This window comes from Grus americana, unplaced genomic scaffold (genome assembly GCF_028858705.1).
Source record: "Grus americana isolate bGruAme1 unplaced genomic scaffold, bGruAme1.mat scaffold_82, whole genome shotgun sequence".
NCBI classification, from domain to species: Eukaryota; Metazoa; Chordata; class Aves; order Gruiformes; family Gruidae; genus Grus; species Grus americana.
Window position 1 is genome coordinate 613,950 of NW_026562023.1, and position 25,507 is coordinate 639,456.

The 25,507-nt window shown below is 52.4% G+C and overlaps 3 protein-coding genes across 3 annotated transcripts; 1 reads left to right on the forward strand and 2 right to left on the reverse strand.

Annotated features, from left to right (window-relative positions):
• On the reverse strand, nucleotides 1–3,305 carry LOC129201165 (olfactory receptor 14A16-like). The gene is made up of 2 exons (XM_054812317.1): nucleotides 3,260–3,305; nucleotides 1–977 (listed from the first exon to the last, which is right to left on the reverse strand). The coding sequence occupies exons 1-2, from the start codon at nucleotides 3,303–3,305 to the stop codon at nucleotides 1–3; spliced, it is 1,023 nt and encodes a 340-aa protein (XP_054668292.1).
• A 12,207-nt stretch (nucleotides 3,306–15,512) lies between these two features.
• Nucleotides 15,513–16,547, reverse strand: LOC129201166 (olfactory receptor 10AG1-like). The gene is made up of 2 exons (XM_054812318.1): nucleotides 16,519–16,547; nucleotides 15,513–16,305 (listed from the first exon to the last, which is right to left on the reverse strand). Exons 1-2 carry the CDS (start codon nucleotides 16,545–16,547, stop codon nucleotides 15,513–15,515), a joined length of 822 nt encoding a protein of 273 aa, XP_054668293.1.
• Nucleotides 16,548–18,994: 2,447 nt separating this feature from the next.
• Nucleotides 18,995–19,933, forward strand: LOC129201183 (olfactory receptor 14C36-like). The gene has a single exon (XM_054812333.1). It carries the CDS (start codon nucleotides 19,019–19,021, stop codon nucleotides 19,931–19,933), a length of 915 nt encoding a protein of 304 aa, XP_054668308.1. The 5' UTR covers nucleotides 18,995–19,018.
• Nucleotides 19,934–25,507: the final 5,574 nt, after the last annotated feature.

A 25,507-nucleotide genomic window follows, 5' to 3' on the forward strand; every position in this document is an offset into this window, starting at 1 on the left:
CTATGCAGAAGAGGGGCAGTTTTTTGCTTCTGAATAACATCCGGTCATCAGTTTCCACACTGCATCCTTGAGCTCCTTGTTCCTCATGCTGTAGATGAGGGGGTTTATGGCTGGAGGTACCACCGAGTACAGAAGTGACACCACGAGATCCAGGGTTGCGGAGGAGACAGACAGGGGCTTCAGGTGGGCAAATGATCCAGTGCTGAGAAACAAGGAGACCACGGCCAGGTGAGGGAGGCACGTGGAAAAGGCTTTGTGCCGTCCCTGCTCAGAGGGGATCCTCAGCACAGCCCTGAAGATCTGCACATAGGACACCACAATGAAAACAAAACACCCAAATGCTAAACAGGCACTAACCACAAGAAGGCCAACTTCCCTGAGGTAGGCATCTGAGCAGGAGAGCTTGAGGATCTGGGGGATTTCACAGAAGAACTGGTCCACAGCATTGCCGTGGCAGAGGGGTAGGGAAAATGTATTGGCTGTGTGCAGCAAAGCATAGAGAAACCCACTGCCCCAGGCAGCTGCTGCCATGTGGGCACAAGCTCTGTTGCCCAGGAGGGTCCCGTAGTGCAGGGGTTTGCAGATGGCAACATAGCGGTCATAGGCCATGATGGTGAGAAGATACAATTCTGCTGAAATGAAAAAAACAAACAGAAAGAGCTGTGCAGCACATCCTTGGTAGGAGATGTCCCTGGTGTCCCAGAGGGAATTGGCCATGGCTTTGGGGAGAGTGGTGGAGATGGAGCCCAGGTCGAGGAGGGAGAGGTTGAGGAGGAAGAAGTACATGGGGGTGTGGAGGTGGTGGTCACAGGCTATGGCGGTGATGATGAGGCCGTTTCCCAGGAGCGCAGCCAGGTAGATGCCCAGGAAGAGCCCGAAGTGCAAGAGCTGCAGCTCCCGTGTGTCTGCGAATGCCAGGAGGAGGAACTCAGTGATGGAGCTGCTGTTGGACATTTGTTCACTCTGGGCTTGGGGAACTGTTCAAGGAGGAAAACACAGTCAGTTAGCAGAGACTTCTCTGAGCAAAATGAAATCCATTACCCATAGACTCTGCCCCTACTGCATACAGCCCTTCTCATTTCCCAGGAGACCTCCTACACTTCCATGGGTGCAGCTCTGGTTGGTGCTGGCTGATTTTGCTGTGAGGAGCAGAGCCTCTGCCCGCTGGCTGCCGAGGAGTCAGCCCTGCTCTGCAGCAGTGGGTTCATGGGAACGGTGGGGACAGGGGCCAGTCCTGGGTTTGGCTTTGTCAGGTGAATCCGCTCCTAACGAAAAAGGGCCTGTCAGCATCTGCACTCTGCGGACTAAGGAACTAGGATGGCAGAAGGCAGTTTGAGACATTCGGGAGGTGTTCTGGGATGTCAGAAACCCTCAGCATTTCTGCTGCACTCAGGGAGCACAGAGTGAGTCGTGCGAGGCAAGAGGATTGCCTGTGGCTTAGAGCAGAGTGAGGGGAGCTGGTCTGTCCCTCCGTCTTGTTCCCAGCTTGTACCTTCATGAGGTGGAGAGTGACCACACTCTTAGGTTATGTCATACAACCAGACACTGCTGAGAGCAGAGGCATCCAGCGCAGACCACAAAATGTCTCACCCTTTCTCAAGGTCTCAGCACCCCACTTGTAGACAAGAAGAAACGCGGCTCATTTCACCAACCCAACAGCTTTTCCTTGGTTGTAGCATCTCGGCATTTCTCCATGGGGCTTTCAGATAACACAAAGGTGCTATGGGGCAGGCTTGCATCCTGGAGGGCAGCTCACACCTTGGAAGGACACCCCAAGGACTTAGCCAAGTGTCCTAACGACAGCATCTGATTAAGGGAAATCCAGCTCATTCTCCAGCCCCACAGACTCCATTGCCCACAGCCCCACACGTCAGAGGAAAGCTGGGACACTTGTTCCCAAGGACATGCCCACATGAATGGATGAACAAGATCAGCCCGTGACTCTGCAGCTGAACCTCCCACCCCCAGGGAGTCTGACCGCAATAAAAAGGTAACTTTAAAACAATCACAGGGAGAAACAAGGAAAAGCACAGGGAGGGTCTGGCTGAGAGAGGCCAGGGCAGAGACAGCCGGGCACTCGGGAAAGCATTACCCTGACCCAGCTGTGCATGTCACCTCCCAGAGACTGATACTGCAGGACAGTTGCCTTCCACCCGATTGCTGCTCAGCGGGAAATAAATATGTGGCAGGAGGGATGCCCTTCGCCTCTTCTGCTGGTCTGCTGGACAGAGAGGTGACTCCCACCCTAGACCCCAATGTCCGTGAGGGCCAAGGATGTGCTGGGTGGGAGGGATGAAGGGGGTTTCTCAGGGAAGGCATCTGCACTGCAAGGGGTGGCCGGGAGGTGCCCCTGTCTCCCCTGCAACAGGGTTTCCATGAGCAGTTCCTTCCTTTCCTGCCCATCTCTCCTGCCTGGAGCTGTCCCTGCCAGGAGCTCTTTCTCTGGCCCCACGTCTCTTCTCTGCTCACAGACCCCATGCCAGCCCCTGTGTGCCCAGCTCTGCCCTGCAGCCTCTCTGTGTGTGTGCAGGGGCTACAGAGAAGGTCACACAAAGCCTGATGAGACTGGAAAGGTGATGCTGGTGCTGTCTGTAGCCCCCACAGCTGCACACTGAATCACAGATGAGGAAAGCTCCTTAGCCATACAGGAGACCCTCCTTTGACCTCTGGATTCAAAAGCCCCCTTGGAAATGTCCCACTGCCCAACCAGCCGACCAAGATGAGAAACCTCAAAAGGCAGACACCTTCCCTTACAGGGAAAACCATCTTGAAAAGACCCCTTGGAAATCCCCAGGGCTACCCTGGAGCTGTGAGCAACCCTGACCCACGCAGCACCCTCTCGACAGCAGAAGGACCCTACCCTGACAGAGGTCGCTCCTTCCACCCACAGCTGCTCCCCACAGCGCCATGGGGAGCTCCCCGGGCAGGCTGAGGGTGACCCTGGCAGGCGGCAGAGTCCCTGTGCCAGCACACAGCCCCTGGGGTGCAGGGACCCTGCTCGGAAGGACAGCCCTGGGCACCCCTGGCTGCACACCCACCTGCACACCCCTGCGGCCGTTCCTGGCAGAAGGCAGCCGTCATGCCCTGTGCCTCTGACGCTGTGGCAGGGAAGCCCTGCTCTGCAGCACGTCCTCCTCCTCCTCCACACCAGAGACGTTGTGAGCGTCCTCCTGATAGATCCCACAGGCTGTGGCATGTGCCAGCTTTTGGAGGTCTCTCCAGGAACTGCAGCTGCTTTGTCCTGCTGCCACAGACCTACCGTGCCAAGTGGTGTGGACATTTCTCCTCCTGTTACTTTGCAACATTCTCACACCCCAGACTGCCTCTTTCCTCTCTTCTCCTCGCTCCTCTGCCCTCGCTGCCTGCAGGCAGTGCCCTCAGCCCTGCTGCGCTTTGCAGAGGAGCTGCTCCTGGGCAGAGCTGTCTCTCTGCAGCGCTGCCCGCTTGCCATGAGCTCCCTCCATCCCAGGAGCCCAGCCCAGCTCAGCAGCAGCACAACAGCCCAAAGTGCCACTTTCTCTGCCCCCTCCCCACCCTCCCCGACTCCCTCGAGGTGTCCCTGGGCCTCCAGGGCTGACAGCTCATGAAAGGCAGCAGGGTCTCTCCTGGGGAGCAGAATTTGAAGCAGACTGAAGTAATCACCCAGTGTCCCTCCCTAAGCACTGGACAGGCTGATTCCTGCGGTGGGAATTGCTCTTCCGGGGTGTGCAGATCTACAGGAGGTGTCCATGTTCCCCTCTGGAAACCCCCATTCCTGCCCCATTGTCAGGCAGGACACACAGGCAGTGACAGGCAGGGGATCATTTCCTTCTGTGCAGGGCAGGGATGGAACCAAGTCAATGAAGGCATCTCAGCTCTCATCAGTATTCCTGAGGCCAGAGGGGATTCAGCTTCTCCAGTGCAACCCACAGACCCACTGGAGGTGGGATTCCTCTTGCCTCAGCTCAGCTGCAAAAAAATCATGGAATAACAGAATGGCTTTGGTCGGAAGGGACCTGAAAGAGCATCTAGTTCCAACCCCCCTGCCATGGGCAGGCACACCCTCCACTAGGCCAGGTTGCCCAAACCTGGCCTTGAACACTTCCAGGGAGGGGGTATCCACAGCTTCTCTGGGCAACCTCTTCCAGGGCCTCTCCACCCTCTACAGTGAAGAATTTCTTCCTAATATCTAATCTAAATCTCCCCTCTTTTAGTTTAAACCCATTACCCCTTGTCCTGTCACTACACTCCCTGATAAACAGTCCCTCTCCAGCTTTCCTGTAGCCCCTTTAGGTAGCTCTCTGATCATCTTCATGGCCTCCTCTGGACTCACTCCAACAGCTTCATGTTTTTCCTGTACTGAGGACCCCAGAGCTGGACACAGTACTGCCGGTGGGGTCTCACAAGAGCGGAGTAGCGGGGCTGAATCACCTCCCTTGACCTGCTGGTCACGCTGCTGGTGATGCAGCCCAGGACACAGTTGGCTTTCTGGGCTGCTAGCGCACACTGCCAGCTCATGTTGAGCTTCTCATCAATCAACACTCCCAAGTCCTTTTCCTCAGGGCTGCTCTCAATCCATTCCCTGCCCAGCCTGTAGTTGTGCTTGGAATTGCCCTGACCCACATGCAGGACCTTGCACTCGGACTTGTTGAACTTCATGAGTTTTGCATGGGACCACCTCTCCAGCCTGTCAAGGTCCCTCTGGATGGAATCCCTTCCCTCCAGCATGTTGACCACACCACACAGCTTGGTGTTGTCGTCAAACTTGCTGAGGGTGCACTCGATCCTGCTGTCCATGTCACCGACAAAGATATTCAACAGTACCGGTCCCAGTACCGACCCCTGAGGAACGTCACTCGTAGCTGATCTCCACTTGGACATTGAGCCGTTGACCACAACTCTTTGAGTGAGACCGTCCAGCCAACTCCTCATCCACTGAGAGGTCCACCTGTCAAATCCATGTCTCTCCAATGTAGAGACAAGGATGTTGTGCAGGACAGTGTCAAATGCCTTGCACAGTTCCAGGTAGATGATGTCAGCCACTCTTCCCTTATCCACCAATGCTGTAACCCCAACATAGAATGCCACCAAATCTGTCAGGCACAATTTGCCCTTAGTGAAGACATGTTGGCTGTCACCAGTCACCTCCTTGGCAGCTCCATGATCTTGCCAGGCACAGAGGTGAGACTGACCAGCCTGTAGTTCTCTGAGTCTTCCTTTTTTCCCTTGTTAAAAATGCATTTGATGTTTCCCCTTTTTCAGTCAAATAGGTCTGAGCTCCTTATCTAAGCTGCCATGTTAATAATGGAGAGAGAGGCCAGGAGTGAACTTTTCTGATGCTAAAACCTGGTGCCATTTGAGGTGCCACAGGTGGTCCAAGGCACATGCAGGTGGCAGCAAGCTGTAATGGAACAATTGTGAGGGACAGGGCGGCATGTGAGGGCATCGCCTTGGAGGCTGTTGGGGAATTCCTTTGGCCAACAGACATGACAGCAGATGCTGACATTCAGTACAAAGAATCCTGTCCCTGATCAGTAGGTTCAGGGCAATCTATAGAGGTGTTCCTCTGACCAAATGGAGGCATGTGCCATAGGGACGGCTATGTCTCCTTCTCTTCCCCATCAGCTGTATTTCCCAGGTCTGCCCTGACTATAACGTCTCATGGTCTCCTGTCAGGGCTGCACAGCCCAGCCCTGCTTATCTCGGGCATTGGTGAGGACAGCAGGTTTTGCTGGCTCTGTGGGCACCTCATGTCAGCTACCTCATCATCTACGTCTACAGCTCATATCATCATTGACATTGCCATCTAACACATAGTCCAAGCGCGTCTCTGCTATGAACATAGCGCGTCTTTGCACATATGGGCTCTTGGGACATCAGAGGGGCAGACTGGGGACCTTCAGGAGGGATCTCATGAGCAGCAGTACTGATAGGCAGCAGAGCCCAGCACAGCTGGTGTTTCAGGACAACCTCCTGCAAGGACAGCAGTGGTGCATACAGACAGTCAGTTGACTCTCATAAGGGAATTTAATGGCACCAAGATGAGCTGTTACTGATGAAGTTACAGTTAAAGAAGAAAGAAAGACCATGTGGGGCCACTGCAGAATTTACCAAGGGCAGGTATCAACAGGTCTGAGATACCTTTGGCGCCTTTGGCTTCATCTTCATCAGCAAGGTCTCCCAGGCCTTTGTGCCTTGAGGCAGAACCCATGGAGAACAACCTGCAGTGAGTGAGGATCAAGTCAGGGCTCACCTGAGCAAAGTCAAACCTTTACCAGTCCATGGGACCAGAGGGACTCCATCCAAGGGTGCTAGCCAGGAAGTCACAGTGACACTGCTCTCTGTCACTTTGGACAGGTCATCCGGGGCACTCCCTGAGGACTTGCAAAAAGCAAACATTGCATGCATCTTCCAAAAAGGCCCCAGGGATGAGCTGGGAACCTGAAGGCTTCTCACCCTCCTTTTGGTTGAGGAATGCATCCCAGAGTGTGTCCTCTTGGATCCCATTTCTGGGGTTCTGAAGCAGAGGGTGACTGCGTTTACTCAGGTACATCATGCCTGACCATCCACACTGCTTTCTGAGATGAAAGGATTGTATTTCCGAGTGAAGGGAGAGCAGTGGATTTCATTTACCTAGACAAAAGCAAGGATTTTAACGCTATCCCCCACTATATTCTTTAATTCCTATTATGATCCTCTGGTCTGCCTGGGTAGATAAGTGGATTAAAAACTGATTCCATGTTCGGGCTCAGAGGGATGTGGTGAATGGGAGATACACTGCTGGGGACCTGTAGCTGCAGGGTCCTTCATGGATCCATCCTGCAACATGCCCTCTTTCATGTGGTTTTACGGACCTGGAGGAGATGAAAGCATGCTTTCTCATCAAGCTTGCAGATGACACCAAACCGAGGAGAGGAGCTGATACTCTGGAGGGCAGGGCTGCCATCCCAAGGAACCAAGACAAGCAGGAGGGATGGGCCAACAGGAACCTCATAATATCCAGCAAGGACAAACCCAAAGGCCTGCCCTGGAGTGGACTAAGCCCCTGCGGTCACATAGGCTAGGGGCTGCTTGGCTGGGTTGCAGCTCTGTGTTAAACACTCTGGTGGGCCTTGGGTTCCCTTAGGCCGAAGAAGAGCTATCAGCAAGGAAGGCCAAGAGCCTCTGGGGCTGTATGAGCAGGAGCGCAGGCAGGGGAAGCGATTCTCCACCTGTCGTGGTTTTACCCCAGCCGGCAGCTAAGCACCACGCAGCCGCTCACTTGCTCCCCCCATCGGGATGGGGGAGAGAACTGGAAAAGTTAAAGTGAGAAAACTCGTGGGTTGAGATAAAGACATTTTAATAGGTAAAGCAAAAGCCACACGCACAAGCAAAGCAAAGCAAGGAATTCATTCACCACTCCCCATGGGCAGGCAGGTGTTCAGCCATCTCCAGGAAAGCAGGGCTCTGTCACGCGTAACGGTTACTTGGGAAGACAAACACCATCACTCCGAACGCCGCCCCCCCCCCCCCTTCTCTTCCCCCAAGCTCCTTATAAACTGAGCATGACGTCATATGGTATGGAATATCCCTTTGGTCAGTTTGGGTCACCTGTCCTGTCTGTGTCTCCTCCCAACTTCTTGTGCACCCCCAGCCATCCCGCTGGCAGGGCAGTGCAAGAAGCAGAAAAGGCCTTGGCCCCGTGTAAACACTGCTCAACAATAAGCCCATAGAACAAAAACATCCCCATATTATCAACACTGTCTCCAGCACAAATCCAAAACATATCCTCACACTAGCTACTATGAAGAAAATCAACCCTCTCAGCTAAAACCAGGACAGGGGCTTTTCAGACTTTCTTCATCCCTCTGTCCTCTCCACTGCAGGCCATCGTCCTATGGTGTTCCACACCTGTACCTCCTCCTCCTCATCGAATCATCATAGAATGGTTTGGGTTGGGAGGGAGCTCAAAGATCATCTAGTTACAACCCGCCCTGCTGCGGGCAGGGACACCCTCCACTAGACCACATTGCCCAAAGCCTCATCCAACCTGGTCTTAAACACTTCCAGGGATGGGGCATCCATCCAGGAGGATCTGCTCCATGATCTTGCCAGGCACGGAGGTGCCTGGTGCCTCTTTCTCTGCAGGCTGTAGACATCCACCCTGCTACCACACCTTGCTCTCACCTCAGCATCTCCCTTCCTTTACTGATATCTCTCCACCCTCCCTGGCTGTTCCTTGAAACACAAAGCCTTGGGCTGATCCAGTTTCCCTCTGGGTGACTTCATACACCATGGCACTGCCCTTTGAGTGACATTTCTTCATGTCCAGACTAGGCCTCCTCAGCTGCACTTTGTGGCATTACTTCTTTCTCATGCTCTATCTCACTGCAAAGGGAAGCTCTATCATCTCTGAAGCAACTCTTCAAGCACTCTCAGGCCACTCCTGTACTGCCTGGAGCCTCCACACTGCTGGGCCAAAGAACGCGCAGTCCCTTGACCACCCTACACAGGTCATGTGCACTAGGTCCCAAGCCTCACTTTGGCAGACCTCCACTTGACACTCCCCACTTCCTCCCTACTTCTCCAAAACAGGGAGCCACACCCTGGGACACACCCATGTGTGTAGGCCACACCAATGTGAGTTGAGGGGGATGATAAGGCAGGTTGTTTGAGGGGCCCATGTTCCTCCTAATGCAGCCCCGTGACGCAGCAATGCCCCTAATGCAACACTGTGGTTGGTGAGTGTCTGCTGTGGACCTCCTGATGAGGCAGAGGAAGTAGATGAGGCCTTCTTCAGACACCTGGAAGAAGCCTCATATTTGCAGGTCCTGGTCGTCGTGGCAGACCTGCACTATCCCAGTATTGACTGAAGGGGCAAAACAGCAAGGTGAAAACCATCCAGGAGGTTTCTGGAGTTCACTGACAACGCCTTCCCGACAAGGGTGACTGAGAGGCCAGTGAGGGGGGCGGTCCTTCAGGATGTCATACGTTGAAACAAGGAAGAGCTGGTCAGGGATGGAATATCGGGCGCGAGAAAGTAGAGTTGAGGTTCCTGAGAGAAGGGAACAAGGCAAAGAGCAGGACTTGAGGAGAGACAGCTTTGGCGTGCTGAGGAACCTGCTTGGAAGAATCCCATGGTTTAGGGTCCTGCAGAGAAGAGGGAAGAGCTGTTTGATAGACAAGGATCTCCTCTTCAAGCTTCATAACAATACACCCAGATGTGCAGGAAGTCAAGCAACATTGCAGGAGGCTGGACTGGGTAAGAAAGGAGCCCCTGACAAAAATCAAGCATGAAGAGGAAGCCCAGAGAAGGTGGAAGCTGGCTGCCTTCCAGCCTCAATGGTTCTGTGATTTGGCGATGGAGAGAGCCGTTGTGGTGGGTTGACCCCAGCTGGATGCCGAGTTCCCACCAAAGCCTCTCTATCACTCCCCCTCCTCAACTGCACAGGGGAGAGAAAAGATAACAAAAGGCTTGTGGGTTGAGATAAGGACAGGGAGAGATCATTCACCATTTACCATCATGGGCAAAACAGACGCAACTTAGAAAAAAATAATCCAATTTATTACCAAATGAAACAGAGTGATAAGAAATAAAACCAAATCTCAAAACACCTTTCCCCCACACCTCCCTTCTTGCCGGGCTCAACTTCGCTCCTGATTTCTCTACCTCCTCCCCCTCAGCAGAACGGGGGGACGGAGAATGGAGGTTGTGGTCAGTTCGTCACACATTGTCTCTGCCCCTCCTTCCTCCTCACGGAGGACTCCTCACACTTCCCCTGCTCCAGCGTGAGGTCCTTCTCCTAGGAGACAGTCCTCTGTGAACTTCTTCAATGGGAGTCCTTCCCACAGGCTACATTTCTTCATGACCTGCTCCAGCATGGGTCCCTTCCACGAGGTACAATCCTTCAGGAACAGACTGCTCCAGCATGGGTCCCCCAGCGGAGTCACAAGTCCTGACAGAAAAACTGCTCCAGCGTTGGCTCCTCTCTTCATGGGTCCACAGGTCCTGCCAGGAGCCTGCTCCAGCGCTGGCTTCCCACAGGGTCACAGCCTCCTTCAGGTGTCTCCACCTGCCCCAGTGTGGGGTCGTCTGTGGGCTGCAGGTGGATATCTGCTCCACCATCAACCTCCATGGGCTGCAAAGGAATCTGCTCTGGCGCCTGGAGCACCTCCTCCCACTCCTTCTGCACTGACCTTGGTGTCTACAGAGTTGTTCCTCTCAAATTGTCTCAGTCGCTCTCTTTTTCTTCCTTCTTAAATATGTTATCACAGAGGCACTGCCACAGTTGCTGATAGGCTTGGCCTTGGCCAGCATTGGGTCCGTCTTGGAGCCGGCTGGCATCAGCTCTATCGGACACAGGGGAAGCTTCTAGCAGCTTCTCGCAGAAGCCACCCCTGTAGCCCTCCCGCTACCAAATACATGACTCTGTGTGTGTGTGTGTGTGTTTGTCTGTGTGTGTGTGTTTGTGTGTGTGTGTGTTTGTCTGTGTGTATGTGTTTCTCCATGGGGTAACTGGAAGGATGAGGGAATCCCAGGGCCAGCTCCTGGATAGATGGAGAGTTTAAGATCAGCTCCTGGAGACATCACTACTGTACGTATGGGCTTTCCCATAGCCCCTGCAGAAACTGTGATACATGTTCATACCCGCATCTTCCAAAAGCCTTCAAAATCGTGTGAATCCTGGTGAATTTTGAATGTGTGCTTGCTTTCATCCTAGGACTGCTGACTCCCCAAAAGCCTCACAATCATTGCACCAGAAATTGCATTAAGTTGTCTGATAGGTGTCCAGAGGGAAATGCAGCTCGAGGAGAGTGGCATGACTACTGCATGCAGGGAAGGGCATACAATGATTTGGCTAGCAGGCAAGGATTTGGGTCCTCTGTGCTGTAGGCACTACAAGGGACACCATACAAGGCAGTGGTGCGTGCTCAGCGTGAACAAGGTCAACTGCATCTGAGGCCATGGTAGGAGAAGCTCTGCCACCCCAGACATCTTGAGTTTTCATCCCCCTGCAGTGAGCCGTGGTGTGGTGACATCTGGACCGGTGTGTCCCTCTGTGGGAATTGCTGCTGTCGAGAGGTGGGGAGGAACTGGAGAGTGCCCCGAGGAGGTCTGCACATGTCCTGTACTTTAGGCCTCAACCCCATCTTTGCCGACCTCTTCCATACCCACTCAACCCTGGGAACATGCCGCTCCTGGAGAACCACTGCGCCCTCCAGGCAGCTCCAGATTCCTCTCCTAGATGATGGGTGTCCTTAATGTCACCTGTGTGAGAGCCCTGGGTACACCCCTCAGTTACACTCACCATCTTACCTGTCATCAGACACCGACTGGTGACGCATAAATCCCGTCCGACGTCTCGTCTCTAAAAGGTCACAAAGAGACACTGGGCTTTTTGCTCCCAAACACATGGGAGGAAGAGGAATTTCAGTGGGGCAGTTCCTCATGCCTCTTTGGAGAAAGAGCCCAGACAGAAAGCACTGCACCGGGGAGATCCCACTGTATTATGGAGATGCTACGAGTCACGCTAATTCTGAGTAGTGTTGAACATACTTTTATAAAGGCAGCCAGGCTCACTTATACATGCAAAGTCGGTACATGACTCAGATACAGTGACGTAAATGCAAATATTTGTGAAGAAAGAAACATAAAAACCATGAATGAAAAATATCAACAGCATGATAATTGTAATGATATTATAATGATATTTAAACCAAAGGAAACCAAACCAAAAAAACCCCCAAAAAACCCAACCTCACAACAAACAAACAAACAAAAGCTGGAATCAGATACACTGGGAATCATTTGTGGACAGAGGTGGTAATTCTGTCAGTGTAGCAAAATGTCCTTGGAATCATTTTCTCAAGGGCATCCTTGAGCTCCCGGTTCCTCATGCTGTAAATAGTGTGTCACTACTGGAGGTACCACAGAGTACAGAACAGCTACCACCAGATCCAGAGATGGGGAGGAGATTGGGGGGACTTCAGGTGGGCAAACACGGTACTGCTGCTAAACAGGGAGACCACGGCCAGGTGAGGGAGGCTCGTGGAAAAGGCTTTGTGCCGTCCCTGCTCAGAGGGGATCCTCAGCACGGCCCTGAAGATCTGCACATAGGACACCACAATGAAAACAAAACACCAAATGCTAAACAGGCACTAACCACAATAAACCCAGCCTCACTGAGGTGGACATCTGAGCAGGGGAGCCTGAGGACCTGGGTGATTTCATGTCGGAACAGGTCCAGGGCATTGCCCTGGCAGAGGAATAGGGAACAATTATTGATACTTGGCAGGAGAGAAATCCCCATATTGCTATGCTGCTGGAGGCATTGACCCACAAATCTCGAATGCTGACATGTGGGAGTTTCAGGCCAGAGGGACCTTCACACCCTCGTGCCTTTGGCCAACAGAAAGGCAAGGTCTGCATCTTGAGCAGAATAAACTGCATGCATGAGGACCATGACGTGCCTGGCTGAGGAGAAGGGCATGGGGTTATGATGGATGCCATATGAGCCAGTGGGTTTCCCATTTTGAAAGGTGGATGGAGAAACTGGAGAATGTCCAGAGGCAGTTTGTTGTGATGAGAGTTGGGGCCTAAAGCACGAGCCATGTGGAGAGGCAGAAGGAACTGGGTCTCTTTAGTCTGCTGAAGGTGAGGAGCAGGGCACTCAAAGGCAGCTGAATCCTGGCAGAGGCAACAGCCACAAGTTTCCTCCTGGGACCTTCACACTGGGCCTTCAGAAAGAGTGAACAGAGGGTGCTGCTGATGGCAGCAGGACACCCAGAACTCTCTGTTATCTCCATCTCTGGAGGTCTTCAGTTTCCAGCCAAGCTGACTGTGGGACTGGCGATACCCCACCCTTTGCTGGGAGGCTGGACCAGAGATCCCAGCGCTCCCTTTCCCAACAACCCTTCCATAAGCCCGTGCCTTGCAGTGTGCCCCAGGAGAAAGGATTCAGCTGGAGGTGGGGGTCTCTGCAGCAGGGGGTCATAGGACGATTCAGGGTGGAATGCTCCTGTACTCAGGAGGTCTCTAGTTCTACCTTTGGTTCCAAGCAGGGCCAGCTCGGAGGTCGGAGCAGGTTGCTCCATAGACATCAGCATCCCAGTACAGAGGCTGCACGTGTGCCAGGCATTGAATCCACCGTTATGGAAATGGACACAAAGCCTTTGAGCGGCTCCTTGAACCCAGGAATCGGTATGCCATGCCTCCCGAGATTCCCAGGAACACCTAAGCTTTCTGTGCAGAGGAATGCGAGTCCACTTTCCCTGTCCTGGCCAGTCTCCTGGCAAATGTGGTGCTGTAGGTTCTGAAGAGAACCAGAAGAATCTCTTTGAGGAGGTTAGTTTCATTTTACATGCTGAATTGCAGGGCAGATGAAGGGAGCTCAGAGCTTCCAGGCTCCCTGCCGCACAGTTAGGACATCAGAGACTGGAAATGCAGGTAGCGGTGTTGTGTTAGCGTACACCACATGGAAATGTTGTCTTCCTTTGTGCTTTTGCATAAGCTGGGGTCTGTCCCTTGGCCGCCTGTGGCTAAAAAAGCAACAGCTCCCCTCTTCCACCTCCCTCTCCTCCACACAACAGGGAGGAGAGAGATGAAGCAGGGATAATTTAAGGGCAATACTGTCTAAGAAGTGTAATATTGAAATGGTAACAGTGAGAGAAGCAGCACTGCATTTTAAGAACTTCATGCCAGAGGCTAACTGCTGAGAACTTATGGCTCTTTTGTAAAGTAGAAATGAATGTTGGGAATGAAATTGAAGTGCTTTGATTAATCCTAATGAAGAAAAAGAAGGAATTCCATTAGAGCACTGTGCTGTTCGTGTTATTAGTGACAGGACCACTAATTCCTTAAACATCCTTGAGAGCGTCTTTATTTTCCTCCTTTCCAAAGCTTAGTCTACTCAGATTGCCAGAGGACTACCTCCAATCTCTGCAACCCAAAGCTCTCCAGCCTTCTCTCATCAAAGGTCTTTTACCCCGGGACATATCTCACCATCACTTCAATACGCTGCCCGGGGTCTATTTTTCAGGTGGGTGAGGTCAGGCTATTCCTTTGCAAAGCCTTCCCTACAAAAGTCTTGTCTAGGTGCTGATCCCACTGTAGCACCTCATGCTGGGCACCACTCCAGCCTCCTTCTGCAGAGCTCCAGTGGATGGGCAATTTTCCTGTTTCTGTCCTACCCATTCACCTTCCCAATCTTTTTGTATTGTTTGCTTATCGAATATTGTCTCAGGAAACACATTTGTCCTCCACAGCATCAGCCATTTGCAATTGCAGGCTGAGATATTTCCCCTCGTGGAGCAGACATTGTGCAAAGCTGCTCCGTTTGGGGAAACCCACTTCATGCTGCATAGGCATTTGGGCTACAACCCCCCACTAGCTCATTTTTTAAAGAGACAGTTTCAGACTGGCAAAGCAGATTCAGCACATAAATGCGTGTGCTGGTTTTGGCTGGGACGGAGTTAATTTTCTCCATAGTAGCTTGCATGGGGCTGCGTTTTGGATGTGTGCTGAAAACAGTGTTGATAACACAGGGATGGTTTAGTTACTGCTGAGCAGTGCTTGCACGATGTCAAGGCCTTTTCTGCTCCTCGCACCACCCCACCAGCGAGAAGTTTGGAGGGGACACGGCTGGGACAGCTGACCTCACCTGACCAAGGGATATTCCATACCATATGACATCGTGTTGAGCCATAAAAGCTGGTGGAAAAAGAAGGAAGGAGAGGGCATTGGGAGTGACGGTGTGTGTCTTCCCAAGTAACCATTGCGCGTGATGGAGCCCTGCTTTCCTGGAGATGGCTGAACACCTGCCTGCTGATGGGAAGTGATGGAGGAATTCCTTGTTTTGCTTTGCTTGTGTGCACGGCTTTTGCTTTACCTAATAAACTGCCTTTATCTCAGCCCCCCAGTTTTCTCACTTTTACCCTTCCGAGTCTCTCCTGTCCCACCAGGGTGGGGAGTGAGCAAGCTGCTGTGTGGTGCTTAGTTGCCGACTGGTATTAAACCATGGCAAAAAGACACTCCATGGGTCCCTGGGACTCTATCCCAGTGCTGGACTTTCCCCCCGGTGACTTTTTTTTTTATTCTTTCTGTCAAGTTAGTGAAACATTACACAACTCAGTGCAAGACATCATAGCAGGGGAAGATGACCTTCATGACTTTTGATGTTTTTAGGCTGATTCCATGCGGTGACACTCTAGACAGTCCATGGGGTCTAGCAAGTGATTTCTCAAACCTGAGGGGAGTCATCTCTTCATCGGTTGTGTCACCTTTGGGCCTCCTTGACTGCTGACCACGATTCGACTATTTCCCTTTAACTTTACATTGGTCAGACAGAGCTTGAAGGAGCTGTTTGCATTAATCATGGTGGGGCATGACATACCAGGAATGCCTCAGGCCACCTTCCCCCTTCTTGAGGAGGATGGAAGCCAGGCTGGACATGTGGGGTTTTTTGGGGCAAATGTGGGATGCCTTTTTTCAGACAACCACGTACCCCAGTGGGGCATTTGGGACTATTTGGGGCTATTTTACATACTCTGTAGTATCACTTTGTCCATAGGAGTCTCTTCAAGGCAATTCTCACTTCCTTGTTCCTCAGGCTATAGATGACAGGGTTAAACATGGGGGTCACAATTGTGTAAACCAGGGCAAGGTACTTGTCAGGGTCTACAGAATCCCTTGACTGTCGCTTTAAGTAGACAACTGTGGCTGAGCCATAGAAGAGCGTCACCACCCCGAGGTGTGAAGAGCAGGTGGAAAAGGCTTTGTGTCTGCCCAGAACTGAAGGTATTCTCAGAATTGCCCTGATAATTTTAAGGTAAGAAATAACTATGAAGGAGAAGGGAAGGATCGCAAAGACCAGGATGATGGTGTACAGCATCACTTGGTTCCAGAAAGTGTCTGCACAGGCCAGTTCCAGCAGAGGGGGGACATCCCAGAAAAAGTGGCGAAGGTCCAGGGATGCACAGAAGGGCAAAGTGAACACCTGGTAGGTCTGTCCTACTTGCACTGGTACGACGACCACCCACGACCCCACCAGCAGTCTGATGCAGACACCCCTGCTCATGATGAGGGTGTAGTGCAGGGGGGGGTCACAGATGGCTATGTAGCGGTCGTAGGCCATGGAAGCCAGGAGAAGGCATTCGATGCTGCCCAACAAAACCAGGAAATAGAGCTGGGCAGCACAGCCAAGGAAGGAGATCCTGCCGTCTTCCATCAGGAAACCCACCAGCATTTTTGGCAGAGTGACTGAAGTGTAGCAGATCTCCAGGAAGGACAGGTTCCTCAGGAAGGCACTCCTTTTGGTCAGTTGAAGACCTCTATAGGATGCCCTGGAGCTAAGGTATAGTTACAGTTTCAGTTGTCATAAACGTGGGCATCTGCTGTCATTTCACCTGGCCAAAGAAATTTCCCACCAGCCTCCAAGGTGATGGCCCCAGATGCTGCCCTGTCTCTAGGAAGTGCTCCATTAGATCTTGCAGTTACCAGCACACATCTTGGTCACCTCTGGCATCTCAAAGATAACCAGGTGTTGTGTCTCAGCAGCTCACTCACGGCCTTTATCTTCATGAATTACCATGGGAGCTGGGACAAGCAGCTCACATGCAGGTGCCTGTTTTGTGCCCACCTTAACTGAGGCAAGAGGAATCCGACATCCTGAGGGTTTGTGGCAGGGAGCTGAGTCCCCTTCCAGCCCCAGGACTATAAAACTACACCTGAGATGCGTCTAATGACTCGGGTGCATCCCTTCCCTCAGCAGAGGTAAAGGAGATCCCTCCTGGTCACTGTCTTGGTTTCCTGTCTCTAATGATGGGACATGAAAAGGTGAATCTTGGACATGACTCAGTCTGTTTGGAGAAATGACTCTACTGGAAAGAAGTGTCTCTCTCCAGCGGAGGGAGGGAACATCATGATTCCTTCAGCCTGTTTCACAGCAGGTTCCCCCAGAGCCCCAGGGACACCTGGAGGGAGCCCAGAGGGGGCAGAGAAAGTGCTGCCTTGGGCTGGTCCTCTGCTGCTGAGCTGGGCTGGGCTCCTGGGATGGAGGGAGCTCATGGCAAGCGGGCAGCGCTGCAGAGAGACAGCTCTGCCCAGGAGCAGCTCCTCTGCAAAGCGCAGCAGGGCTGAGGGCACTGCCTGCAGGCAGCGAGGGCAGAGGGGGAAACGGCAGAGATATTACAGGCACTGTGGAGTGGGCTAATGCTGAGAGTTCGCTGTTGGAGAAATCTACACAGGCCTTGACACAGTAAGTGTCTGGCTCCAGGTCGATACACAAATGTCCTGGAGGGGCTTCCTAGAGCTCACACATCTTGCTGCAGCTAAGATCTGGCAGGATGGCGATCAGGGTTTCTTTACTGTGGAGAAGGACATGCTCCAGAGCAGGGCTTCTGCGTAGCACCATCAGAGGGACAGCACACGAAGTTTCCTTTCTCCTGGGGCTGGCTGCAAGGGTGTGCAGCCAGGTGTACAGCCAGGGGTGCCCAGGGCTGTCCTTCAGAGCGGGGTCCCTGCACCCCAGGGGCTGTGTGCTGGAGCAGGGACTCTGCTGCCTGCCAGGGTCAGCACTCAGCCTGCCTGGGGAGCTCCCCACAGCACCTGGGGATAAGCTCTGGGTGGAAGGGGTGATGCCTGGCAGGGCAGAGGCCTTCTGGAGTCAAGAGGGTGTTGCATGGGTCAGAGGTGCTCACAGGTTCAGATCCCCCTCAGGGCATTTGCAGAGGGTCCTTTTGAAGCAGGACATCAAGGCAACATGTACCTGAAAGTGCAGGAACCTGTGCTTTCAGTTTTGCGCTCTTCATTGGCTGGGGGGCAGTGGGAGATGGGAATTTATTTCTCTGCTCTGGTGAAGGCACGGAGACCCTAGTTCTAATTCAGACTTCTCTGAACTGCTGCTGAGCCCCCGCACACACAGAGATGTCCCTGCTTCCAGGAGGGGTCTGCAGGGCAGAGCTGAGCACACAGTGGGTGCGATGGGGTCTGTGAGCACTGACAGGGAGGAGATGTGGGGACAGAGAAACAAATCCCGGCAGGAACAGCTCCAGGCTGCAGAGATATGGGCAGGGAGTGAGAAGAAGCTGCTGCCAGAAATGCCAGGGGAGGGGGGGGAATTCAGGCACCTCTGTGCCATTTGCTACAGCGCCGACGCCTTCCCCGGAGCAAGCCCCTGATCTCTTCTGCCACACAGCAGGGCCTTCACCTTGAAGGCCATGTGCTCCACGGCATGAGTTACCTCCTCGGCAGATGGACCCCTGATGAGGGGAATCTCCCAAGTGCTCATCCGTTTGTCCCCGTACTGCCTCCATCAACAGGGGCATTGGGGAATTTCTCCAGTTCCCCCCTCCTCTTCATGCTGCCTTTCTTCCCACCTAAGGTGGGAGCTCCGGGCAATGCTGCTTGCAGGGCTCAGTGAGCCAACTCACTGTTCCGGACAGGTGATCTTGAGGACATTTGGTTATTTCCCTGGGCCATCCTGCTGTGCTGCAGGCTGTCTTCCAGAAGGGCACAGCCTTCCCGTTCCGTCTGTGTGTTACGTAGCAGCCCCTCAGTACTAAGGCCATGGAAATGCTGCTGGCAGGGTGTATGCAAGCACCTGTGATGAGCCCCCTGCGTCCCTGGCTGGGAGGGGAGGGCTGAGCTGAGACAATGTGAGGAGTTTGGAGATGGGCACTTGGGAACTGCATTCACCCCATTGTCCATTTTCTTCTCAGGGGGGTCTGGGTGCAATCGCCCTCCAGCTCAAGGAGGTGACAGCCTAGGGTAACTGAGACCGGGTCTGACGGACAGACTGTCCCTCGGCACAAAGGGACAGTCCCTTTGCCACACAGGACCCACAAGGTTTCTCTCAGCGACAAGCAGAAGTGCCACTTGGGGGATCCTCAGCCAGCTCCCACCCGAATTCACTAAATGGACCAGCAAAAGGTCTTTCTGAAAGGAAAGAGGCGGTTTGGGGGGTTTCCATGAGAACCGGAAGAAATACTTCTCTGAGATGTCTACCCTAACTTGTCACTACTTCTTCCTCCTTTGACAGGTCCCAATGCCCAGAGACAGCAAATGTCCAATGACAGCTCCATCACTGAGTTCCTCCTCCTGGCATTCGCAGACACACGGGAGCTGCAGCTCTTGCACTTCGGGCTCTTCCTGGGCATCTACCTGGCTGCCCTCCTGGGAAACGGCCTCATCATCACTGCCATAGCCTGTGACCACCACCTCCACACCCCCATGTACTTCTTCCTCCTCAACCTCTCCCTCCTTGACTTGGGCTCCATCTCCACCACTCTCCCCAAAGCCATGGCCAACTCCCTCTGGGACACCAGGGCCATCTCCTACGCAGGATGTGCTGCCCAGCTCTTTTTCTTTCTCTTCTTTATTGTAGGGGAGTATTGTCTTCTCACTGTCATGGCCTACGACCGCTACGTTGCCATCTGCAAACCCCTGCACTACGGGACCCTCCTGGGCAGCAGAGCTTGTGCCCACATGGCAGCAGCTGCCTGGGGCAGTGGGTTTCTCTATGCTCTGCTGCACACAGCCAATACATTTTCCCTACCCCTCTGCCACGGCAATGCTGTGGACCAGTTTTGTGAAATCCCCCAGATCCTCAAGCTCTCCTGCTCAGATGCCTACCTCAGGGAAGTTGGGCTAATTGTGGTTAGTGGCATTTTACTCTTTGGGTGTTTTGTTTTCATTGTGGTGTCCTATGTGCAGATCTTCAGGGCCGTGCTGAGGATCCCCTCTGAGCAGGGACGGCACAAAGCCTTTTCCACGTGCCTCCCCCACCTGGCCGTTATCTCAATGTTTCTCAGCACTGCCACGTTTGCTGACCTGAAGCCCCCCTCCATCTGCTCTCCATCCCTGGACCTGGTGGTGTCACTTCTGTACTCGGTGGTACCTCCAGCCATGAACCCCCTCATCTACAGCATGAGGAACCGGGAGCTCAAGGATGCACTGTGGAAACTGAGGACTGGATGATTTTCAGAAGCAATAAACTCTTCATCATCCTCTGCATATCTCATAGAATCATAGAATCATAGAATGGTTTGGGTTGGAAGGGACCTCAAAGATCATCTAGTTCCAACCCCCCTGCTACGGGCAGGGACACCCTCCACTAGACCACGCTGCCCAAAGCCTCATCCAACCTGGCCTTAAACACTTCCAGGGATGGGGCCTCCACAGCCTCTCTGGGCAACCTGTTCCAGTGCCTCACCACTCTACCGGTAAAGAATTTCTTTCTAACATCTAATCTAAATCAACCCTCCTTCAGCTTAAACCCATTACCCCTTGTCCTGTCACTACACTCCCTGATAAACAGTCCCTCACCGTCTTTCCTGTCGGCTCCCTTCAGAATCTGGTAAGCTGCAATTCGATCTTTGGAGCCGCCTTTTCTCCAGGCTGAACAACCCCAACTCTGTCAGCCTGTCCTCATAGGAGAGGTGCTCCAGCCCTCTGATCAGCTTCGTGGCCCTCCTCTGGACTCACTCCAACAGCTCGATGTCTCTCCTGTACTGGGGACCCCAGAGCTGGATGCAGTACTCCAGGTGGGGTCTCACAAGAGCGGAGTAGAGGGGCAGGATCACCTCCCTCGACCTGCTGGTCACCTCTCATAATGTAACTCCTTACAGCCCCAACCTGTCTTCTGAAGTTTTTGTTGCTGTTGTTTTTTTGGGGGGTTTTCAGTTTTTCTTCTGTTTTACTGGTGATAATGTGGTCCACAAAGCAATGTCATTATTCATCCCACTTCTTCTGCATCAGGATCTACCTTTCCTGTGTGATCCAGAGAGTGTGTTAATGAGAAGCAAGACTGTCTGTACATTTAAAGAAATCAAAGGACCCTGCAGTGACTGGTTTGTTTGAGATCCTTCCTGAGAGACCTTTCTGGAGCTGCAGGTCAGTGCCTGTGTGCACAGGTGGAGGGGAAAAGAGTCCCAGCACAGGAGCACTGCCAAGCAGCACCAGCGCTTGGTCTTTCCTGAGCTGCTCTCTTTTCACTTCCACACTCTCTTTCTGAGCTCTTCTTTTGGTGCAAGGCCTGAGAGCACTGGCAGCTTGGTCAGAGTCCTGCTGCGTGGCAGTCCTGTGATCATAGGCAGGGACAGGCAATGGGCACTACTATGACAGAGTTTGCCCCCATAACAGTGTTTCCGTCAGACAAGGGGACCTCCTGAGGCAGTGCCTGAAGGCGTAGGTCTGCCTTCAAAGTGGCTGTCCAGAACAAGCTCAAGAAAGTGCCCTGGTGAGGAAAACACCAGCGAACAGACCAAGTGTTTGAATGTGCGGGGTGAGGGAACGCAGCAGTGTCCTCGCACAGCCAGTCCTCCTGGGATAGCCTTGAAGGACCAGCAGAGCAGGGTCTGGTCTGTGCCCATGGTCACTGGACACCCCAAGGAAAGTGCCCCAGGGCAATCATCACAGACCAGCCCCTTGCAACCACCATTCCCAACACTGGCTTCTCACTCCAGCTCAGAGAGGTGGTTTGTCCCTCCTGTTCAGAAGGAGGACACTGCATGACTAGGTCAGAAGTTCACGTCTGCATTTTACAGACGAGATAGAAGCATGCACATCATGTGCATGTGGGGAGATGAACCTGAGTGAGCATGAATGCCATCAGCTATTCCTCAGAGGTGCCACAAAAGGCTTGTGGGACAGACAGCGTCTTGAGGTCACTTCACTGTGAGAGTAACTTCCCCTGGGAAACCACCTGAATGCAGCACTGGGATGGGCTTCCTTGGACCTAAGTCCCGGTGTCCATTCCTCATGCCTTGGAGCATCTCAGATGAGTGCAGGGCAGGGCGACACACTGCAGGGCTGAGGTGCCTCCCAGCCTCCTCCCGGAGTGGCAACAAGAGGCCAGAGAGACACTGTGACTGCTGCGATGCACTGCCTCTGTGTCTGCAAGGGAAGGACTCGTGGCTCTGAAGACCCCTGTGTATATGAGGAGTCAATGAGGCCAACTCAGGTGCGGACATCTCACAGGGCCTTGACGTTTCTATTTGTGACTGCAGGAACAACCCCCAACTTCCCCTTGAGATTCCTCTCAGCCGCCTTGGACAGGCTCATTGCAAATACTCCTGTCTGCTCGCGTCACCCTTTCTGGATTGTGCCCTCAAACGTGTCAGAGCAATCAGAGAGGTTTTGGGATCCTCAGAAAAGGCAGACATCAAACATTTCTTCAAGAAGGGCAAGGAGGAGGACTGGGAGAATTACAGGCTGGTCAACCTCACCTTAGTCCCTCAGAAGGTGATGGGCCAAATACACCTGCAGGGATTCACAGGCACTGAAGGAGAAGGAAGGGACTGCCAAACCCATATGGGTAGGGGCAAGAAGGGCATGTTTCGTACCTGGACCTTAGCAAGGGCTTTGACATGGTCTCCATAGTCTCCGTATAGTCAGATTGGGCCAACCCTGTTGAATGTCTTTATTAACTCCCTGTACAATGTGACAGAGGGCATTTTCAGCTCCTTTGTGGATGATGCCAAACTGGGCAGAGCCTCTGAGCGACCTCATCAGGTTAACCCTGCCTTGAGCAGGATAGCCGGACAAGATGAACTTCAGGGCTCTCTTCCAACCTGAGTTATTTGATGATTCCATGAGTCTCTCCCTTGGAGAGCTTTTGGAGACAGAATCGACAGAGGAAGAAGACAAAACAAAGAGGCCGAAGTAGAGATAGAAAATGCAGCGGTAGAAATACAGCAGTTCCTCTGAGGAACATTTCTCCACTCAAATTGTTGGTAGGAAATCTACTGGATAAATTTGATGAAAGCAGCTTACTTTTACCTGCTCAGGTACTGGGCCACAAAGAGGGTGATGGTTGGGTATGGTATGATGTGGTCAATTGTGTATAAGTACCTCATTATCCAGTAGGAAGCAAATGGGGAGGTGAGGTCAGTTCTGCCTCTGGAGGTGATAGGCCAGCAGCAGGAACGTGGCTGAGAAAGGGACTCTGAGGTCACTTCATTCTGAAATAGCTGACAGGCCAGACCTTGGCCCATGGCTGGGATACGTGCTTTAAAGCTCACATCTGCCAGCGTCTCTGACAGGCCAGCAGAAGGTACCTGGTTGGCACATTGTCTGTGAGATCCCATCTGCCAAAGGACCTAGGGTCCCTCCAGGAAGGGGGCTTATATCTTGGTGATCATGTCTGTTCTGCCTGAGAACATGATGGGGCAGCAGCAGGCACACGGCTTGGTCATGTCTATCTGAGAAGCTGAAAGGCTAGCAGCCTTGGGAGATCATGGTGAGGTTACTTCTGTCTGCTCAGCTGAAAGGCCTCAAGAAGACTGGTGGGTTGGGATGCCTGCCTGAAGGGTTGTTTCTCAGATGGTGGAGCTTTCCTTGGAGGTAGGAAACAACAGGAGAGAGAAACGCTGCCACACAGTGCAGCGTGGAAGGTGGAGACTGGACATGAGGAGGAAGAACTGTCACTCCAAGGGTAGTCCTGTGGTACAAGAAGTCATCCCGAAGGAGTGTGAGATCAGTCCATCTCTTTGTGTTTCAAGGAACAGAGCGTGAGGGTGGACAGACGTCCGTGAATGTATGGAAATGCCAGGGTGAGAGCAAGGTGAGGAAGTGAGATGGGTGTCTACAGTGTGCAGGGAAAAGAAGCAGCTGTGGGACAGCGTAGGACAACGTGTGGTGGAGATGGCAAAGGGTGCTGGCAAGGCTGGAAGTCGCCAAGAGAACCCAAGTCTGTGTCCCCTTGGCAATCGTCTCTGCCACCAAGGCCTGTGAGGAGACATGTTGTCCTAAGGCACTGGGGGGGCCTCGTTGCCTCCTTGCACACCCCCAGTAAGGCTGGGAACTGCCATCCCGTTGTCCTTCACTCAGCATGACACCCCCCACATCCCACTGCCCCAGGAAGAGCCCTGAGCAAGGCGTGAAGGACAGGATCTGCCTTCCCAGGGGCTGGGGGTCAGGCCTTGGCCCTTCTGCTTCATCAGACAAAAGCAGGGCTTTCTCTGCATCTCAGCTGCCTGCACATTACCTTTGCCTACCTGCAATCATGGCCTCCAATTATCCCTTCTAACGAGTCCTCGGGGAGCCTTTGCTGGTCATGGTGCTCAGTGGGACTCAATGCTTCAAGGTACTTTGGGTTTTTTCCTTTTACATTGAGTCTTTGAGAGGTTTGTGCAATCTCCTCTCAGTACCTGAGGTTTGTTACCTAGCACCAAATACACCACGGGACTCATTAAAATAAGCCCTAACGAGCCATCTCTCTCCCTGTGATTTTCTTCAAGTCTTCAAGAGTTGTACAGATAATTGGAGCTGTTTCCTAGTGTAGTTATGGAGAAAGATTTCAAAGAACTGCTAATAAAGAGGAGGTTTTATTTCCAAGGGTGTATTTTACTACTTTTCAGTTTAGAGAAGAGGTGATGGCAGCATTCCCCAGTAGATCTTGCTCCAGGGTCTCTCCTAAGGACGCCTGGACAGGAGGAAAAGCAGTCCCTTGAGGTCTGACACAGCATGGACAACCTCCACCTCAGCTCCCCAGCCCCACCATTTCTCTCATTGGCCACCGGGGACTTTCCCTTACATCAGACTTCTCCACTGAATTCTGCAGCTGGATGTTACAGCTCCTTTGTACCAACCCGCACTTGCTTTCCTTAGAGAAATGGCTGCACATATTATTTTTTTTGCCTATTTGCAAGCAAAGAAAAGTCAAGCACGATAAAGTTTCATCGACAATAAAACACACTCTGCACCATATGCTTACTACAAGCTGCCTCTAATGATGTTGCTTTTCTACAAGGGATAATCTTATGAGAAATGTTTTAGACAGGTAGATGCCAAAAGCTAGCTATAAACACAGCTAAAGAGTTGGCTAAAGAGCAAATTAGACTAGTGTCGTGATTTAACCTGGTCGGCAGGTAAACCAACCCCACAGCTGTTCTCTAACTCCCCTTCCTGGGATGGGGGAGGGAATTGAAAAAGGAATAAAAGGAAATCTTGTGAGTTGAGATAAAGACAGTTTGATAGGACAGAAAGGGATGATGACAATGTTAATAATAACAACAATAACAATAACAGAATATATAAAACAAATGATGAACAGCACAATTTCTCACCACCTGAAGTCAATGCTCAGCAAGTTCCTGAGCCACCTCATCTCCTGGCAAGCCCCCAGTTCTATATGGAGCATGATGTCATAGGGTAAGGAATATCCCTTTGGTCAGTTTGGGTCAGCTGTCCTGGCTGTGTCCCCTCCCAGCTCCTTGGTGCCCCCCACCTTCTCGTTGGCAGGCCATATGAGAAGATGAAAAGTTCTTGACTGCTTGGCAACAACTAAAACCATCAGTGTGTTATCAACAATACTCTCATCCTAAATCCAAAACACAGCACTATCCCAACTGCTAGGAAGAAAATTAACTCCATCCCTGCCAGGGGGAGGAGAAAAGTAGAGTGTAATGGAAAAGGCCTTTGTCTAGACAGTCTGCTGGAAAGATGACTTCAGAAATGGTTGTTGTTATCAGGAGAGGTGACAATATAGGAAAGATTAGAGAAATTAAAAACTCCATATAATGGGCAGAGTAGTGATGATGAAGGTACAGG

Coding starts and splice junctions, on each gene's coding strand:
- LOC129201165 (XM_054812317.1), bottom strand. CDS start 3,305: ATGTTGCAAAGTAACAGGAGGAGAAATGTCCACACCACTTGGCACG. Junction 978..3,259: donor TGTCCACACCACTTGGCACG/GTAGGTCTGTGG, acceptor CTCCTTGAACAG/TTCCCCAAGCCCAGAGTGAA.
- LOC129201166 (XM_054812318.1), bottom strand. CDS start 16,547: ATGGTAATTCATGAAGATAAAGGCCGTGA. Junction 16,306..16,518: donor CATGAAGATAAAGGCCGTGA/GTGAGCTGCTGA, acceptor ACTATACCTTAG/CTCCAGGGCATCCTATAGAG.
- LOC129201183 (XM_054812333.1), top strand. CDS start 19,019: ATGTCCAATGACAGCTCCATCACTGAGTTCCTCCTCCTGGCATTCGCA.